At 35.0% G+C, this 20,662-nt stretch overlaps 2 protein-coding genes across 3 annotated transcripts; one reads left to right on the forward strand and one right to left on the reverse strand.

Annotated features, from left to right (window-relative positions):
- LOC129286518 (uncharacterized) lies at positions 1-1,536 on the forward strand. The gene is made up of 3 exons (XM_054922476.1): positions 1-770; positions 876-1,023; positions 1,126-1,536. Exons 1-3 carry the CDS (start codon positions 261-263, stop codon positions 1,350-1,352), a joined length of 885 nt encoding a protein of 294 aa, XP_054778451.1. The 5' UTR covers positions 1-260; the 3' UTR covers positions 1,353-1,536.
- Positions 1,537-2,720: 1,184 nt separating this feature from the next.
- LOC129305790 (cleavage stimulation factor subunit 77) lies at positions 2,721-18,594 on the reverse strand. 2 transcript variants are annotated; one of them, XM_054945920.1, is made up of 23 exons: positions 18,320-18,594; positions 18,127-18,207; positions 17,964-18,026; positions 17,738-17,847; positions 17,120-17,220; positions 16,365-16,426; positions 16,130-16,270; positions 15,900-16,028; positions 15,101-15,147; positions 13,887-13,950; positions 12,445-12,565; positions 11,924-11,982; positions 11,745-11,813; positions 11,188-11,328; positions 10,523-10,587; positions 9,737-9,833; positions 8,773-8,832; positions 7,879-8,031; positions 6,681-6,747; positions 6,497-6,598; positions 4,566-4,652; positions 3,815-4,033; positions 2,721-3,175 (listed from the first exon to the last, which is right to left on the reverse strand). In XM_054945920.1, the coding sequence occupies exons 1-23, from the start codon at positions 18,320-18,322 to the stop codon at positions 3,012-3,014; spliced, it is 2,205 nt and encodes a 734-aa protein (XP_054801895.1). In that variant the 5' UTR covers positions 18,323-18,594; the 3' UTR covers positions 2,721-3,011. The 2 variants fall into 2 exon arrangements, with proteins under 2 accessions (XP_054801895.1, XP_054801982.1); XM_054946007.1 differs by lacking the exons at positions 17,120-17,220; positions 17,738-17,847; positions 17,964-18,026; positions 18,127-18,207; positions 18,320-18,594 and adding an exon at positions 16,892-16,910.
- Between the last annotated feature and the right edge of the window lie 2,068 nt (positions 18,595-20,662).

Below are 20,662 nucleotides of genomic sequence, written 5' to 3' on the forward strand. Positions count from 1 at the left end.
AATTTGACCGAAACCACAAAATAAGAGAGAGAGAGAGAGAGAGAGAGAGAGAGAGAGAGAAGAAGGAGAAGAAGATACAAGCGACGAGTGAGGTGAAAGCACTCTCGGAGCAGTTCTGTAACGGTTCCGTACGAAAACCGACAGAACATGCCCGTTCGACCAAATGAGCAATTTTATAGTTCACTCTTTGTTTCAAATTTGTACCAAGAAATATCATGAATTTATAGAGTCTAACCAAATGTAGAAAGAGCCGTACATGAATGAATCTTGAAAAACGTGCAAAAGCACAAGATTTTCCTAGCTGCCACGAATTTCCACCACCACCACACAAACAGCAAAAGAAAATATGGCCAAGGGAAAGAAAGATCCCACCCCAATCATCATCTATGGCTCTTCTTCCTTCCATTTCCCATATCTCCTCTAAACGCTGTCTTCAATTTCTTCTACGTCCTCTTGACAACCCCATTTCTTTTTCTTCACGATCTTTCAGCTCACTGACTCCATTCAAGCTGCGCCTGAACCACGGAAGCAGAAACTCCAAGCTCTTCTCTGTTTCTTGCAGGTATTTCATGGATGAAGATGATGATGATGATGAAGAGGACGCTGAAGATCACAGCTTTGACGAAGCAGTTGCTCTATTCAACGGCGGAGATTACTACACATGCCATGACTATCTGGAAGCTCTATGGCACGAAGCTGAAGACCCTACCAAAACTCTGATTCATGGTATTCTGCAATGTGCTGTAGGATTTCATCACCTCGTCAACCAGGTTTTTACATTGCTCACGAAAAATTCCTCTTTGTTTTTCATTTCCGTTCGATTTAGATTGGGCTTGAGTTTTGATTTGAGAACTGTGCGTGAATTGGCTGGTTAGAACCACAGAGGAGCAATGATGGAGTTAGGAGAGGGCCTTTGTAAGCTAAGAAAAATGGAGTTTCAGACCGGGCCGTTTCATCAGTTTGAGAAAGACATTTCTGCTGTTCTGGATTTTATATTCCAGACACAGATAGAATTAGCTGCTTGTGAGTAAATTCACTCTAAACAAGCTTGACATGCCATGATAATTAGCAGATTTGTATCTTCAGGTTAATGAAAATGATGTGTTGTTGTGTGAATGTGATCAGGTGGTGATGATATGTGTGTAACAATGGATCAATCAGAAAGATCTTACCAACTTCTTGGGGAATATGGTGCAGGACAACGTGTGTATGATCTCGAACTTGGTCATGATGCCTCGGTGTACATAGTGTTCTGTCCGCGAGGCTCTTATGCTGCCATTGAACCACCAAGGGTCAAGCTTCCCAAACTAAAGGCCACCACAGAACATCTTGTGGCCTATGGGTATCGGTGAGGGAGGGGGGAAATCTCTCATCAATTACAGATCGTTAAAACAAATTGGTAATTTCAAACGTATTAGCTGCGTTTTATTTCAATGGCCTCTATGATCAAAGGTCTGGCGTGATAGAAATAAACCAGTGTAGATATGATAAACCATCTCTTGTTCGTGTGAGGGTGAAGATAATCTCTTTCTTGAAGCATTTGGACTGAGATTGCATCTTTTTCTGTTTTTTTTTTTTACATGTTTTAGAAACGGAAATAATAGAGAGACTGGAAAGAGTTTTAAATCATGACTATAGAAGACTAGATCTTTAAACTTAAATATTTAATGTATTTGTTTTTAATTAAATCAAGACATGTGAATTTATTTATAATTATTATTTTATAATAATTTTTTGTTATTAATACTATCAACATATTAAAATTCACTTTAATTTGATAAAAATATATTAAATATATGACACTAAGTGTACAAGTCTTACCCTTGATATATAACATGAAATTTATATTGAATGGTGTTATTCATAAATAATGCATGATATAATGTATTTGGTTGAAAGCATAATTTTGGATTCCAAAACTTGTTAGGAAAAAGGGACAATATCAGAAATTTTGATACCGACGTAGACGTCCATGAGATTAGTTTAACAGCTCAATAATGGGCGAAGAATCTGGCAAGAAGTTGGGTGGCAAATGGGTCGAGCTCCTCAATGAAGACAAGTGTCATCCCAATACTGATATGACGTACAGGCTTTTTTCTGTTATGATAATGATTTGTTAGTCAGTGGTTTTTTATTTTTTTAAATACATAACCACAGTAAAAACCGTGCAAGAGACTAAACTCAAATTATGTCAAAATTATAAGACTTTATTCAGTGGTGATCTATCATAAAAAGTAATATAAAATAATCTCTGAAAGTCATTTGAACTAGACAGTCAACACAACAATTGACTTATTTGTAACGTGATCAAAAAGAATTTCTCAATTTCTCATAAAAATGATTTGAATGCTCTTTAAAATTTGTGCAAGAGATTGCTTTGCTTGAAATTACTTACAATGAGGAAAAAAACCCCATAAAATCTAAGCAAACATTCCTTTGATAATATTAATATTCCAACACATTATCAGTCCAGTGTTGTAACGTGACAAACTGATTAATCTCAAATAATGTTCATGCCATCCTGCTGCGGCGTTGAACTTGGCGAGTGATTTGATTCAAATTCACATAATATGTAATCGCATTACACGCACTTCCTTTGTTTTTAGTTTGGTGAAAACACACTTTTAAATTGAGTTGGTGCACCAAATTCCATGAACAATTCAATTATACATTATAATTGTTTACATTAATTATTTTCATACAGAAAAGGAGAAAACAGCTTTATTATATAATCATATATACTAATGATTTATAATAATATATTATTTAAACATTCACATAGAAGGAAAGGAGGGGGGGTAAGTAGACAAAGGGTACGCTAATTATATATAATTATTTTCCCTCTCACCTCCAGGCCTCCCCTACTCTGTTAAACCAAAAATTGCGATGAACTTCAGATCAGTGTTGGTAATTTTCCTCTAGACATGGGAGTAACAAACATTTGACTTCCAAATTTTGAACTTCTTTTCTTTCCAGTATAAATTCTTCTCCCATTTTTTTTTAAAAAAGTTTCAGCTGGTGCTACCAGACAAATCACCAGAAAACGCACTTCCATAGGAGACTGATCCTGTTTGTGAAGTGCTACTGGCTCTAGCTTTCTGGAACTGTCGAATCCGAAAAGCATCTTGAGGGGGTGGTTGGCTTTGGACAGTTGTTGTATCATCATCCTCTTGCCCTGGACATTATATTTAAAAATCTTCAAAAGGGAAAATAATGAACCTTTGAACTAAAACAAGAAAATCCCTACATTGATGCATATATGATGATGAAAAGGATTAAATTCGAAAGAAGCAATTGATAATCTCAAATACTAAGGACATAAGTATGCACATGACACATCAGACAGAAATGAACAATCCGAAGTGCAAATGCAGCTCCATATAAACTATAAAGAGGGCCGTTCAAGTATAAATAAAATCATAAGCCAGTAGAGGTAAATGGCATTCCATTTCAGGAATCTCCGATACCTGATAATTAAAAATTGATGAGTTGTAAATATAATCGATTTAGACTTAGATTTCACGCTGGCTCAGCTTCAACATAGAATCTGAAGTAAACTTAATCCATACTTTGGTAGCAAAGCAAAGTGGTAGATATAAAAGTTCATTCCTCAGTGACTAACATGACTGAGGAACGAATCATCGGTTGGCCCTCCAGTTACATATTTGACCACCAAAATATAATTTTTATGGCAGAAATATCTTAAGAGGTACCAAGGATGAGATTTATGCAGAACATTCCCGAGCAAAATTGCAATATTATCATTTCAAAGAAAAATGGCAAGCAGTTTAGTCAGCATGGATGGTGCACATACTGTCTAATTCCTTCCTCTTCCCATGTTGTCTTCTATTGGCTGGTTTCAAAGATGAACCACTTGGCATGGGGTGTGACTTGCTTGAACCAGAAATTTCACTTGTAGAAGGTGCAGGACCTGTTGGCAAATGTGCTGGCGTCCCCGTCTTCCCGCTCTGTGCTGTTGGTAAGTCACTCTGCAAGCAAATTGATAACACAATATCGACATTTGGTGTAGGACCTGTCATTTTGACAACACATTTCAGTACGCGGTGATGAGGATAACCCACATGCACACGATAAAACAAGAAGTTTATTCCTAGTAGTCCGATAGGTAAAAAAGTTTGCCTTGTAATCAACAATTCCCAGATCCATCAAATTCCTCAGGAATCCAAATGTCTTCCAAATATCAGAGGCAACAAAAATGGTGGACACAAGCAGCAAATAGCACAAAACAAACAAGAGCAAGACAACTCAAGTTTCCGTGGTTACCATAACCACAAATATGGTGTGTCTTCTTCAAGCTTGGCACAATAAATCTAGAAAAGAAGACATTGAAGGGGGAAAATAGAACAAGTGCTAAAGAAAGGAGAGAAAGAGAAAAGAGAAGCAAAGAAATGTGCCTTCACCAACAAAACCGAAATTCACTCCTGCTATGTTCTCAAACCCATTGCTTAAAAAAAAAAAAAAAAAAAAACAGAAAAAGAAAAAGAGAGAAACATTATTGAATAAATGCCTACTTATATCACAGGTCATGTAATGTGGAAAATTACCATCAACTGCAGGAAGATTTGATAAAAATGCTATTAAAGCAGGTGGTGTAGCTTTGAGGATTTCATCAAAAGCATTTGTCCCTGCACCTGTTATTGTAGTCATCCAATTAAACGACGTCACAGAAGAAACAGAAACTCTAGGTGTCGTTGTGCTTGGGAAAAATGAACAAGCAATAGCATTCCTATTGTTCATCAATCAACCGAAGTAAAGCAATTACCAAAAGAAAACTTCACCTCTCCTGAACCTTGATATTTGAAACAATGCATAAAACAAATAATCCCTTTTAACCAGCACTGCCCTTCTAGTAATGCCTTTTTTTGTTTTTTTAAATTAGTACTACATGTGGTAGAACTAAAATGACACTAAAATGTTCTTCTATTGAACTGATATAAGATAGAATCCTATCGTATTCAAAGGAAGAAATGATGATTTGGACCCACAACTCAAGCAAAATTAAGGAAGCTAGAAAGGAAAATAAAATGCCCCCCAACTTTTGCTCGGACTCACTTCTCACACATCAGCCAAATTCTTCCCTAACCCCTTCTCCCTGGGGGCGGGCCACCAACCTCTAACCCCCTTTTAGACCCCTCCCCTCCCTTCCAGATCACCCCACTTATACTTACATCCCTTGGGGCAATTACAGCACCCAATTCCCTCTTTCTTCCTCCACACTAACATATAATGCAACCATTGCTCCCTGTACTCTGTCTTTAATCTCGTGGCATAAACCATTAACATTCTGGGCCCAAAAGCTATGGGTTCATCAACATGCCATTGGTGCAGATGTGGCAAAAACAGCAAGGAAAAATCTAGGAGCTCACAATGTATGACTGCTATAGTTAACATAAAAGTCCAACCCTCAGAAATATTTACAAATGTATTTAGTTTAACAATATCGTATGGAAAACCCCCAACATAATACCTAATCTTTAAGCCTGTATATAAATTATAAAGAATGCATCCAGTGAAAATTCCACACATTAAAACATAGCAGAATGACCCTCCCCCTTATTCTAAAACATAAATATCAGAACATGAAGTGGGAATCACAAGTTCAAGAGCATTAAGTAGGGAGCATAATGCAATCATATCATTTCTCCGTGAATTGGAAAAATAATCATAAGTAGAGAATTACTTTGTAATTGTTCGGGATTTTCCTAAGAAATTTAACTTCTTTCAAAGAATAAGGTTATTGGGTTCCAGTTCAGCATTTTCCATCCTAGAGGAACAGGCATAAGCATTGCTCAGAACTTAGATGGCCATCTAGGAATCTTACGTACTTCAATAAAAATATTAATATTATTAATATTTGGCGAATTGATGTAACTGTCATCTGTTTGTTTGTGTATAATTCCCCTCTCCCTCTCCCTCCTATTCTATTATACATTATATATAGTAGACACTTGATGCGTAATTCAGCAGCCTACATAAATGGTTCAAAAATAAGCTGCCGCTGTAAGCAGACATATAGGACACGTCTGAATGTAACTTCACAAATACACTAGAAAAATAAGATCAACTTTCTTGTTTTCAGGTCTTCATACTGTACATCTAAGGGGAAATAAAATATCATATGACATCACGAAAAGAGAGAAAAAGCATTGTAATATAGTGTATGGCGTCAAAAGTATTTGAGTCTTTATTCTCTGAATCATGGCTTTTTACATGGTGGTGTAATGTGTTGTCCCGTTTCTGTTCCTCTCGTTTGCACAATTCCGTCTGGGGTATTATGATAAAGTAGGAAAGAAAATAAAAGATAGGAATAATAAATGAGATAATTGAGAGATTAAATCAACTATCTAAAATGAATAACGTGTGAAAAAGGTAGTTAGTTCGAAAGGAGAAAGTATTGTCAAATAACACATGTTAAAAGTTAAAACATCAGCATCAGTAATTGTTATTCAAATTTCAAACAGCATGGGCTGCATACCAGGGTTGAGTGTGGGATCATAGATCATCATCTTTGAAGTATCAGGATAAACAACCTTTGTTGACATAGCTGAAATGTTTGTCATGCCCGTAGAAACCTTGTCTGCACCAACAGTGCATCACTTCCCACATAAGAAGGCATAATGAGAAGTCAGTCTTGTAAATAAAATTTATAAGACGCGTACCTAAAAGGCTGGTTCCATTAGGCAGAAGCGACTTCTCCACTTTCTTATTGATATTTTTTGAAAGCCACTAAAGAGGTAGAAATGAACAGTGAATTACTACATAGGACAATTTACAGACAAAAAACATGAGAAAAGGAATAATTCTCACCAATCTAAACATAATGTTGTCTATAGAAACCTTTTCATGAGTAACTGTTCGTAAAAAGATTTGACTGAAAAATTATTGTAAATAGCACTTTGACCAGTACTGAAAATATTGAAATGCTATTATTATAAGAATCAAGATTCATCTTTACCATGATATGAATAATATCATTTCTAAATCCTGATGGCCATATATTTCATTATTATATTCCCTGCATTGAGTCATGAATAATTGTAGATGTTTGTTATTACTTATTATGATGACCGCATCAAATCTGCAGACAATTACTGTTATCATTACTGATTAAACTCCAGATTCTTAGCCACTTGGTTTTCTGCCATTTGGCTTCCTTTTCATCGCCTATTTTAATGTAGCTTATTTTCTTTGACCATTTTATGAGGTTCTACGGGCAGACTTGTTGGCATTGTTCATATAAAACTCTTCCATTTCAATGGAATAAACAAAGCTAATCTAAGCATCCCTTTTTCTAAAACTTTGCAGTAGATTTGTAACACTAATAAGATCCGACATTTCAAAATTAAATCTAGTGTATGCCCAAAAGAGCAGTTAAAGAAACTAGTCATTTACAAATAATGGTCTAATTAAATTCTGACTGCCTCAAAGTGGAACAAAATTGGAACTATAACCTGAATTCTACTTGATTCATTAATTTAGCCACTCAATTGATGTCACTCCAAGTAAACCACACGAGGGGGGAAAATTACCAATCAGATGACAGATGTTAATATGTCAAAACTCTTCCAAAATTGGTAAAATCCAAAGTATGACCTTATTCCAGAACCTTGCCTTGCCAATGATTATAGTTAGAAGCGAAGTTGCCAATGTTGATGCCAAGGACTTTTCTGTTTTCTCCCATTTGGGAGAATTCAGGTAAATATAAAATGAGTTTCATGGATGCTCAAGGGCAGATGCTAATAAGACACACAATAGACTCTACAATACATTTTCAGCTTTTATGAGGGAAAAAAGTTTAGGAGCCAAATTAAAAAAAGAAAAGAAAAGAAAAGAAAAGAAGAGAAAAAAAGCTAGTACCTCCTCCCGAGCTAAATGATCAAGATCCTTAGATGAGCCTGGCCAAAGCTCCATGAAACTATACCGTGATACAACATCCTGCAGAGAGCTCTCCAATGCTGATGTTCCATCTTCACCTGTTCCAGAAAGTGCTTCTTTTCTTCTTTGCTCAACCTATGTATGATATTCATATGCAAATCAAGAAAATTCTCAGAGAGCTACACAGCCTCCGTAGCAGGGAAACAAAATAGAGATGTATTGGATAACAAAGGAAATGACAAAATATCTAGTTAATCAAAGCGGATAGTAACCAGTTTACATTTTCTTGCCATCCCACAAGATCTTGTTTCCAACTATCATTGCAGAGTATCTAGGGAAAAAACTTAGCTTTAAATACATGGATCACGAGAAGGAAGTATAATGCTATTGGACTCTGTTAAAAAATCAGCTTCAGGTGATCACCAGCTGTTTCCTTACACAGTCATAATGATATGAAAAATAGAAGAGATAGTAGAACAGAAAAGCAGAATAGAACAGAATTGAGGAGGAAGGAAGAGACTGAGAGGGAATCAGAAGGGGGAGGGAGAGAGACAGAGATTAATCTTATGTCCACAGGCTAGCTACAATTGACGAAGTAATCCTGATATTTATAGGATTCAGAACATGTTAAGAAAAGCAACATGGGCAAAACAACTTAACTACCAACAACTACCTAAACACATGGACTTCTATTATTTTCATATCACATAATGCATCATAGTAGTGAGTGTTTGACAAACATACTATTCCCCTAAAAGTCAACTCACCTCTAAAACGATACAGCTTCATACAATGAAAAAACAAAGCTATTGCGGGAAAGTAGAAATTTGATGAGCCTACATGATACATTATGTACCCAAAAGCTCATGTGATCACCTTCAACATGCTAGCAAGGTCTCCATAAGTTTGCTCAAACTGGGCGAACTTTTTCCAGACCTGCAGATATTTGACAACACATTGGAATTGCATGTATACTACAACTACATTCACATTGAAGTCTGTAAGCAACATCTAATAAACATATTGAGCTAAATAATAGCATACATTACAAGTGAAAAGAACACAGCGTCAAACTAACAACAACATGAAAAATGCCATGCATTTCCGAAAAATAAATTCCCATGTCATAAGCATTGCAAAAAGAAAAATGCAAAAGTATCATCCGTTTGGCTATTGAATGATTTCAAGCAACGGAGAGAACCTTGAACACGAGATCCTTGGATCCTATAACAAATTATCAACAACAAAGACTTTCCACCAGGCAGCATCAACTATATCATGCTTCAATGTAATGAAGATAGTCATACAAATAGTCATTAAAAAGTAATTTAACAAGATCCCAATTGTTAGTGAACATCCATCAAACCTCAAATACATTCCCCAATGGAATCTCCATATCAAAAGATTTGGAGGTCTTTGATCGAACACCTTATTCTTCTAACATTTCAATTCACCAAAGAAACGGTGAACACAAAGCCCATTAGGCATTGAATGGAGTACATGCCACAAGGGGGGAACAAGACTTGAGCATTTTATTGTACAGCAGGGGCAGGTTTTTTTTTTTTTTTTAGGTCCCACATTACCTATGATTCTTAGATTCTTTGGCAATCAGGCCTGGAATGGAGTAAACATTTACAGCATTTATTTAGGACAATAGTTATTTCTGGTAAGGGGCAAAAACACAACATAAGCATCTAATAGTACAAGAGAAACAGTATTGTGGGGTTTTTTTTTTTTTTTTTGGGTGTGGATAAGGATAGGGAACACGATATACACATACTTGGTTTATTGTTGGTAAGTCATTTTTCACAGAAGAACTAGATAAGTAGGAGTGGCATACCTCAACCGATTCATCAGGTGGCAGTGAACTTAAAGCCCGTTCAAATAGAGCCCGTATATTTTGGTCATCATTCAAACGTGTCAAGAAATCTGCATATCTGAATTGTCATGAAAAACAATCACTGTATAAAATCAGAACAATAATAGTAATACATTTTCAGAAAGATTCAACAATAACATGAAGCAACAGGAGGCAAAGGATCTTGAGGTGTTTGATTTTGTCAGTAGATTAACAGACACCAACATTGCTGGATGTTTTAAGTGAGTTTGGTTGCTGGATGTTTGATTTTGGTAGCCATATGTAAGAGCTCAAGATTTACTAGCATGTATAATAAATCCATCATTGATGTTGACAAAAACCAGTGATGTTCCTATAATTTTTGCAACACTTCAGAAAACAATTCTGAGACTGCGCAGTTTAACACCCAAGACATCAGTACAGATGGCCTAAAAAATGGTTCAAGTACAAGCACCACGTATCACACAGCAATCGCTGCCAACAAAAAAAGTCTTCTGCACTCTCCATGTTCTGTCACACCCCAAAAAGAAATCAAAGAAACAAACCAACTAACATTAAGGCATGGGCTAACTAGAATGCATGACAGCATACAACAGAAAGGAGGGTACTAGGAAGCCGTGCACAAAGATAGAAGAGGGTGAGGGGGAATCCCTAAATGATACAATTGACAACATTAATAATATAACAAACTAATTGCCTCTAAGTATAAGAGAGGTGATCAACAAAGTACAATAGAGAAAGGGCTGTTGAGTTGGTTGAAGAACTCACTCAAGAATGTAAACAGGTTCATGCATGAACCGTTTTAGACCTGCTTCAAAAACATTGTGCGCCATCTGCATGAATTGAGCAATAATCATGCAGTGATTCAATATTTATTTGACAAGAGTTTATCTTTTTGGCCTTATCATTTGTCAATTAGAAAAATTTTACATTTAGTGCATCCCATGAAGGACAAAACAAGGGCACAAAGAGTATTGGTGGTGACATACTCTGGTAGTGAGCATGCATTCTCAGAATGACAGGGAAGAACAGCATCAACACTTGTGAAACATCAATTGCAAATTAATAACAGACAGCTCCTTGCTCATTCTTTCAACATACACACATAATTTCAAGGTTATAGAACTACATGTCCAAGAATGCACACTTAAACATGAAAAAATTGTTGGGAGAATTACATACAGGTCCCACACAAGAAAATTAATTACTACAAAATCCATTGACAACTAAACTAAAGTCAATTAATTTACTAGTGTGGGGCTTCAACATAATTCTCTCAAAATTGTTTGCAAATGTAGAGCAGCAGAATGAATAAAAATAACCACCAGGCACATGATTCTGTAGATAATATAATCCCACTATCTACAGTGAAAAAATAAAATAGAATTCACCTCAAGTAACTGTCACTTAAAGAAAGGAGAAAATTGTGGCACCTTTGGATCCTTATCGAGACAAAAGGTCATCATAGCATAAGCAATATAAACATGATAAGTGCAATTTGGGGATTTGCGAGCATCCAGAAAGTACTTCCGAGCTGCTTCAACACCTTCTGTTCTTCTTAGGAAGCGAATGAACTGCATCATGGAACACACATATTACATTTTCTGGAAGGAAATTTGTTTGCCCCGTCATTGATGGAACATATTCTACTAGAATGAAAATGTTAGTCAAAAAAGAATGTAATGCTATCTAATCAACTAAACTAGTCTGAGCAAACCACTTTTAGATATGAAATTTAAACTAAAGAGCTTTTCATCAGATGGAAGGGTATTCAAATCGGATGCTCCAGCAAATTTAAAACAGTTCAACACAGAATAATTCAAACTTAAAGATCAGACCTGAATTTTACAGAATCAAACATAACACATGTCAGAAGAAAATTGCTGATCACTAAATCCATCCCTCCCCTCATTTAACACATTCACCGCCCAACTATTCCAGCCAACACCTCTGATGAGCATTAAACACATATTCGGACTATTTCACATACTTGAATATGCGCAAGTGCAGTTGTGCTGACACCATCACCCAAAAGGCTTTCATATACTTTCTTTGCAGCCTGACATAAAACCAAAAAAAAAAGAGAGAGAGCAAAAAGGAAAAAACAATTAAATAACTAAAAGAACAAAATGGTAGCAGATATTGAAACAGTTGAACAATTTGTCACACCTGAATTGCACCACGAGATTCCTCCAGCTCTGCATAAGCATAACGTAGCATTTCCGAATCTGCTTATAAATGAAATGCCAACAAAGAGGTACTAAAAAGAAGTCAGCAAAAATTCCCTGTGAACCATATTGATGGGAAATTAAATGCAATATTAAGCTCTGCCAAAGGATAAGAACAAAACTTTAACCAATGTAGATTTTACAGTAGGCATCAAATGAAGACAAGGCAAAGACAAATAAGATAAAGAAAATGACACTCTTTTAAGTCTTAAGGACATCAGAAAAATTGGATTCCGCAGGTCATAGCCACACATGTATAGCCATATAATTTCAAAGCACAAAACATTTTTTTTTCCTTCTTGGGCTGGATTTTGAAGACATGGATTCAAAAGTTTGTTCCTTGCAAAATGCTGCATTATAAAAAATAACTTTAAGGTTGCAATTAAAAGCTCGAGATATAGAGGCAACAGTAAACGCATTTCAAAAATATACTAAAATTAATGGAAGAAAAGGACCACATACCAGGGAGAGCCTTCAGCGACCGCTGAAACACTTTGAGTGCAGCATCTATTGAACCACCTTTTGCATGCCATGTCGCATAATCATACCATATATCAGGATAATGGTACAGATACATCAGACACTGAATACCAGCACAACACAGTAAGCAATCCCATAAATAAAAGGACAAATAAAAGGAAACAATAAAAGTAAAACGCATGATTAACGATGATGATAATACCACATCTCAATAAGGGAGAGGGGTTTTATTTCCTCTTTCAGTGGATAGATAGGCCATAAGTTCAATGGAAATGCTTCCCATGGACAAAATACTATTAAGTACATAGTTCTTTATAAACTAGGTCAATAATGAGTATTGTCATGATAAATTTGTTCATTTATTGCAACAAATTCCAGTTCAGAATCTGTACTAAAGAAATAATTCTTGTGAACTTTCCTAAACAGAATTAGATGCTCAAAGTTGCTTTTCACGTAAGTTTACAAGTGAGTTAAAAACCATGAAAGTATTATAGTAAATCCTACTTGGATTGAGGAATGGCTTGCAAAGAGGGTTTCTCTTTTAGGAAATAAACTAAAAACGCTTTGCCATCATAAATTGAACAAATATCCCAAAGCTAGAGTGCTAGACATGCCAGGGAATAGGAACGGAATGGTAACTTCTTTTCTTTACTCAATCAACACCAACAGCAAGTCAATAGATAATGGCTTCCCATTCCAATCTCTCAACTAAACACAGAAGAGATGGAAAGGAACTGGAATATTCAATCTCTCAATTAATTTTTTTACTTCAGCCCAAAAAAGGAAGTAATTGTTTTTCTTTTCCTTCCCTCCCCCTTTAGCCCTTCCTCTCATCTGTGCCTAATGGGTGATTTATGCTATCTTTCCATTCTCTCCTTTTCCAAAAAAAATTCCTTTAACATATTAAAGGACAGGTAATAAACTTTTTTGGCCTAAAAAAGACTTTTAAAGGACTGGATGTACCAACTTATTAAGAAAATGCATGTTTTCATCAAAACAAGAAATGAAAAAAAAAAAAGTATGCATAAGTACTCATAAAATCAAATACTCAAAACATAATCAGCAGCAATTATATTTTTCATCCCCACAATGTCGATAAGATGCAGCCAACCATTTATATTAGCACGACTTAGACGCAAGGAAGATTAGGAACATAAGTCTGAAGTTCAAAAGCTACTAAAGATGTATATTTGAACATCTAGTAACAAATGAGGATGCTTAGAGACCTCGATGTATCAAAATTAGGGACCTGGGATCATGCTGGCAATAATTATATCCATTAAACAGGATCAAGATGCACTGACAACTGACACAAAAATTCAGATGAAACATTTGAAAAAAACAGTATCAGAATAAAACTTACAGTTGGGAAGAACTAAAATGAACGGTTAAAATTTATAATAACTAAGTATATTTAATATTACCTGCTCATAAGTAAATATGATTCGCTTGTTTGAGGAAACAGAATCTATTCTCTGTGGATTTCCTCTGGAATGCAGAAAGATTAATAAGAACCATTTTCAATTACTTAATCTTAGTCGCATAGATCAGCATAAATTGCTATAAAGATAAAGAAATGAAGATGGCAAGGCATCATATTCATCTAACAGCTTTTTTAAATGGTTAAGAGCATACAAATGCATAACACCATAATTTGTCAGATTCTTTTACAGAAAAATATGTTATATTGGCAACCCAACTTCCCAGCTGTAAGATGATTCTTTGTGAATTTTTTTCTTTAAAGAAAATTTTAGATAAACCAAATTGTTGTCCTAAGTCCATAAACACAACATTTAAAAATCAATAATATTCCTTCAACGAAACTTCAATGATTAAAAAGTAACCAAGACAAAAGGCAATAGACCTTTCCCTCATCCCCGGTTTAGAGGTAAAGCAAGACAGAGATGATACAAAGAAAGTTGCTATGAAGAATGCAAAGGTGACCCATATTTGGAGTATATGGGAACAACGTAATGCAAAGCAACAAGATTCTCTTCATTCTCAAAGGGTTAGGGTTGCATTCCTGACTTTCTTGTGCGTTAAAGCTCATGATGGTTTTCGGGGTTAAGTTAACAGGTTATGCAGAGAGGCAGGAATATGCAATCTCGAAAAAAAAAAAATTAATAGTTTTTCTTTTCATTTTTTTCTCCTTTTTAGCCCTTTCTGTCAGCTGTGCTTAATTGGTAATTTATGCTACCTTTTTATTCTCTCTACTTTCCTTTATTATAAAAGGAACTGGGAAAAAAAAATATAGGCCTAAAAGACTTTTAAAGGAATGGACTATTTTGATCTCTCATGTCTTCCTTTTCTTGTTTCCCTTTGTAAATCCTTCATATCAGTTATAATTAGCCGGCCTTTTATACTATTACAACCAACTTATTCTCTCTCCTTTTGTAAGAAAATCCCCAATTACCTTGCCAAGCAGCCCAGATCTTTGATGGATGTATCAACTTGTTAAAAAGATGCATGTTTACATCAAAACAGAAAAGGTTAAAAAAAAAAGAAAAGAAATTGCACAACTATACATAAAATAAAATAGCTAAAACATAATCGGCATCAATTGTATGATTCATCCCCACAATGGATCAGTAATGGGATTGTAAAACTAAAAGCTAAGACAGACCAATGTAATTCTCACTTTTCAAAAGCCAACAGTCTCTTCCATGCGATCCACTGCCCTTCTTCCTGTCAAAGAAACAAATTACGACTGGTCATGACAAATAATCACACAATAAAGTTCAATACACATTCAGTCAAGAATCTTCAACTCAAAAGCTTAAATTTTTATGAGAAAACCCATTATCGGTTTCACTAATATCTCATTGGGTTTGAAGTGTAGACAAAGGCCCATCATATATTGAGCCAAAACTTGAATCTTCATCAGGAAAGAAGGGGGCAACAGGAATCAAGCGCTTGAACACTTGATCACTTGAGACTTCTACACCATATCGAGGACTACTTCAACCAAAAAGCATAAGCAGTTCGTTGAAGATCCAAGATTGGTTTTATCAATATACTTTTTAAGAAATATGTATGTACCTCTAGCACGCACAATTTCCTGAAAAACATGATAATTGGAAGCTTAAGCAGGCCAATAAAAAAAAAAAAAACTTCCAAGACTTTATTTATGTGTGCGCGTTTATCCTATAAAATATCAGAGCTTAATAATGTTTTGCTTTCTTTCATGCACAAATGACAACTGTAACAAGTGCTGAATTATATCAGGAAGCTAAGCAGTATTTTAATAGTTAAAAAATAAATAAAGTTTGCAATTTGATCATTATCTGTCCAAATTGTACTAGAGCACTCTTTCCAACAGTTTCATCCCGTTGCATGTTTCCAAGAGAAACTCGACTGCATGTTGAAACAAAAGAAACCATTCTGAAGCATCTATCATTGGTAATTTGTAATTAGTGCGCAAAGATGCAGAAAATTGCCTTGGCAGATCCAGTTGGTGGTACAGCAAGCATATTCCAATCAATTTCATCAACATATTTCTTCCGCTCCCTGTAGACTGCCCTAGCACTAGTATATTTTGGTTGATATTCAGATATCAATCCTTTGGCCTATGAAATACATTTACCATCAGACAGCGTGCCTTCAATATTTCTTAAGTAAGGGTATAAGTAAGCCACAATTTCACATTAAGTATGAATCTAAGACATACCAACTGACGACTAACAGAATTTTCAAAATTTTCATATTCCTTCCAAAGCTGTTCAATGTGATGGGTAGGAGTAACAACGGCCTTTTGGTATGCTTTCCGCACAGCAGTCATCCGGTGCGATTCTTCTTGAGAGTTTAGAGCCTGAAAATGAAGTCAACAAGAATAAATGAAAATTAATAATGAATTATGCCATTCATCTCTATTTTGCACAAAAGATGGGGACAACTACACAAACCCGCAATGACTTTAAAAAGGATATGTACTCCATCCATACTGGGCCAGATGCTATGTCTGCTCCTGTCAATGTATTATTGGAATTCATCAAATTATTGGCAAAAAAACACCATTTTGCCATTCTGAATAATATAGACCACAAATCTTTTTACCCTCCTTTTCCCCAAGTACACTCTCAAACCTTAATATCCTTAAGCAGTTTTATAAAAAGGGGACGTTATATTAGGAAAACAATAATAACTATAAATAAGGCTTCAAATACCAGAAATTTTCCAGCAATACATCTTACAGGAGAAGGCTGCTAGTAGTACATATAAAATATAAATGAAGGCTACTTCCAGTCCCAATCCCCCAAGCACATATTTGATAGAGTGACTTTAACTAGTTGAAAAAAAAAAATTGAAAATATATAACCAGATCCCCAAAATGATGCCAAAAAAATTTAATCAAAATAAAAGAAAATTAGGATATTTAAATAAAATCGGTAAGTAAAATTATATATAAAGTTCCTCTTAGCCAAAACGTAACATGCTAATTGCTAAGACACTCTCTTTAGGCTAGTAAACTTCAAGACGTCCAGTTCCCCAGAAGCCCCTCCCTGAAACTCGATAAGGTTTACATCAATGAATTATTCTATGTTAACCTGTACATCAAATAGAAACCTTTCAGATTCCTCCATCAGTAAAAAGTAAAACTACAGATATCATACAATGACCTATAAGATACAGGATGATAAGATTGAGGGAAAAGATTTACCAACATAGTTGAGCATAAAATCAAAAGCTTTTCTTGTCTCTTCTTGACCCTCTACCCCTTTCTTCTCATTAACCTTTCTAATGAAACGAATGTAGCACCTCCTACAAAGCCAAGATAAAAAAGGAGTTGAGAGATAAAGCAAACATAATACCAGTAGAAAGAGAGAGAGAGAGAGAGATAAAAAGATGGATATCCACTCCATTTTACAAGGAAAGCAATCAAAGTGGATATTTAAGAATGCCTCTAACGATCATGACAAACACTGAGATATTATATTCATATGGTTTCAAAGTATGTATACGTGGAAAGTCGTCAGAGCACAGCATCCATGCATAAACCAGATATCATCTTTACGGTGACATGCAGACTATTTCTATTCATTTCAATACCAAAGAATTAAAGGATGGGCAGAGATGGAGGGGTCAAGAAAGAAAAATCCAAAAAACAAATATTTTAGATGCCAATAGCGGGAATTTACAGCATATTCATATGGAATATCAAATGTTCAAAACAATAGGCGCAAACGAGAGATACAACATATTGACACCAGTTATAGTGATCCGAAAGTAAGTTTACTCCATCAGCCATTGGCCTAATACGATTAAAGAATTGACATACCAGAGAGGAATCTGAAGACAAATTAACAAGCAGCGACTAAAAATCTGTTTGGTTGCATCATCGTTGTTCACAGCCATATACGCCTCGACATATTGCTTCCAAAACTTGGCCTGGAGTCAATAGCAAACTTTGTTAAGCATTAGTAATTACTAATTATACCTCTACAACAAATCTTCCGCCGATACAGTTGAGGAACATAAATGAAGCACCAAATAAAAACACTCACAGCTGTCGGAAACAATGTGAGAAGTTGTTCGTATATAGGTGTCGCCTCTGCAATTGGTAAATTCTGAAGAGAGAAATACGAGGACTGAATAATTCTTTGTTCACATAGGGGGTGAAGGTTCTATAACAAAGACAGGAAATTTTGAACTTGAAATGGGTCGAACCTGAGCCTCGTTCGCCAAGATTTCGGCGGCTTCAACATTGTACTTGTCCGCCACTGGTTTGACAGAGTCAGTGGTATTATCCTGGAAGAAGGGAAAAAAAAAAATCACACATTTATGCATAGCCTGCAGAAAGTAATTCATCCTCCAATAAAAAGCAACAATGTACCGAAGAAAATGAGCTAGTGCATTATACCATGACAGGGCTTAGAAGACGCCACTCATATGGAAGAATTGATTAAGCACACAGTCTTGAAAGACCACAGTAGATACCACACTCAGAAATCTCGCAGCAGAAGTGACAGGCAAGAAACCAGAACAAGGAGGAACATACGGCTCTTGGAAGGACGACAAGTAATTTACCAGGGTTAACGGAAATTTATACTTTATAGGAGGGCAACACGGCAAGAAAAGGTCGGTGCAAATGAACCAGCGTAATTTTCACGGCGTGTGTTTTAGGATGTCGGGACTCGGGAGGAAATTCAAGGTTTCATTAATTGCTGATTGACAGTCTTTTGATGTTTAATCAGTCCATTAGCTGGCTCCTGATTGATACTCTCCTCCATTTTTTTTTTATTCCATTAACAATACTGTTTCTTTGGCCCAAAAAAATGATACTATTTCAATAAGGTCCAATAGATTTGTTAAGAAAAATTGAAGGCGCGGATAATCGACGTTGACAAAATTCGGAAACCCCTTTAGTTAGCAGGGTCATCGATATAATTTTAAAAAAGAATTGAAACTTGTAATGTTTGATATATCTATATCCATATATCAAATAAATCTCTAGCAAATGTCAGTTAAAAAAAAAAAATCTTAGAGGCGAGTTCGGGATATCATGTGTTAATTTTTTTTTAAAAAAAAGCTTGGTGCATCATATAAAGCGATGTTGTATTATTTAAAATAATATTATCTAATGTTTAATAGCATAAAATATATGTATCTTAATATGTTATTCTGGGTTATCTGTAGAGAAATAATAATTTTGTAACGTTAAGATAGACGTTAGCTTAAATAGAAAACTTCTCTGAAATTTTAAATGTTAGGGAGAAAATAAATATTTAGTATTTTATTTTAAAAAAATAAATTACCTATCATGGGTACTAACAAATGGCAACACCAGTTACCAATCAAACGCAGCAAATTATTTTGTACAAATAATTTTATTTTCTCATTAAAAATTATAGAAATAACAATGATATACAATGAATAAAAAAACTTGATCACTGAATAAGAGTCAAGACAAGATACACTTTCTCCACAAAAGTGAAATTTCAAAGATTGGAAAACAAATTATCCTTTTTATGCCTTGTTGTTTAGTATTTAATTTTAATTAATGTTTACCTATAATGTAATTTAATAAATATTTAAAATTACTTTTTTAAAAAATAATTTAAATTTATCTTGAGTAAAAAATTTATCCCTATTATCCAAATTTTCAAGGTCAGACATCACATCAAATGTGACAATAACAACCATGCAAGAAGGTTAAGTAACAACTAGTGTTTTCAAACTCAAATCGGCCTAGATGATCAGACCGGCTAGACTGTCGTTTGAAGAAGAAAGTAGTTTGATTCAACCATTTGATCTGTTTTGACAATTAATCCAAGTTGGCTTGCTTTACTTAAGTGGTTCTTGACAACCAGGGTCTTAAAGCAGATAAAATGTTTTGACTCGTTTGTTTCATTTAAATACTATTTTTATGTAATTATTGTGTTATCAATTTCACTATCATTCTAACCAATTAAACCATGACAATCATGACTCACTAATCATTTTGGTTTATTATTTAATTTGATTTTTTAAAACATTGCTGACATCAAACGTAATGACAATGCGCATCCTATGAAAAGAATGGGTGGCTGAAATACAAGAACATAAGTGGGGCAAAGTGATTGAGAGTCATGATAGGCAATATATGCTATGTTTTAAAAATAACAGTAAAAAATATAATATCATGCTATCTGTTCATGGTTGAACAACAAATATCAAGTGTGTCAGAGACGCTGAGTCTCAATAGATAACGAAAAGGGTCTCAAGTTTCTTTATCACAGTTCACTCGAATGTAAAAAGATACAAGACTTTGATAAAATAAGTGTATGATTTTATTGAAGTGTTAAAAGATTACAGACTAAAAACTAAAAAATGAAAAGGGCTAACGAATGTAAAATGTACGAGCTTTGATGGAGTGTTGACTAATTTTTTCTGTATTTTCTCTTTCTATTTATAGTGTCAGAATAGTGAATGCCTTTTCCTTGAAACTTAACACGTTCTATCGAAAAATCAAAAATCTCGTGAAACTCATGGCACGGTCTCTTCATTTTGATAACTCGCCCATTTCATCGAACTATTTGGACGTAGATTTCAGCATTATGTAGGCTCGTATCTTCGTGCCAACGGTCTAATACTTGTAACTGACAGGATTTTGGCATGCTTACTTGTTGTGATCTTTATTGAGCTTTAGGGCCGGCCCTTTTTGTTTATATTGGTCCTGAAACTTCAATTACCCAGCCCAGCTAGCCTTATGACATATTTGAGC

The sequence above is a fragment of the Prosopis cineraria genome, unplaced genomic scaffold, assembly GCF_029017545.1.
Source record: "Prosopis cineraria cultivar Desert tree isolate PC_DT_omini unplaced genomic scaffold, ASM2901754v1 PC1, whole genome shotgun sequence".
Classification (NCBI taxonomy): Eukaryota; Viridiplantae; Streptophyta; class Magnoliopsida; order Fabales; family Fabaceae; genus Prosopis; species Prosopis cineraria.

Bases quoted from the DNA above. Each gene is read 5' to 3' on its own strand.
- LOC129305790 (XM_054945920.1), bottom strand. The intron at 11,983-12,444 runs GTATGTGGTCCT...ATTTATAAGCAG, and splicing joins GTCGCTGAAGGCTCTCCCTG to ATTCGGAAATGCTACGTTAT. The intron at 6,748-7,878 runs GTACTAGCTTTT...CTACCTCTTTAG, and splicing joins ATCATTTAGCTCGGGAGGAG to TGGCTTTCAAAAAATATCAA.
- LOC129286518 (XM_054922476.1), top strand. From the start codon at position 261: ATGAATCTTGAAAAACGTGCAAAAGCACAAGATTTTCCTAGCTGCCAC. The intron at 771-875 runs GTTTTTACATTG...TTGGCTGGTTAG, and splicing joins TTCATCACCTCGTCAACCAG to AACCACAGAGGAGCAATGAT. The intron at 1,024-1,125 runs GTGAGTAAATTC...GAATGTGATCAG, and splicing joins ACAGATAGAATTAGCTGCTT to GTGGTGATGATATGTGTGTA.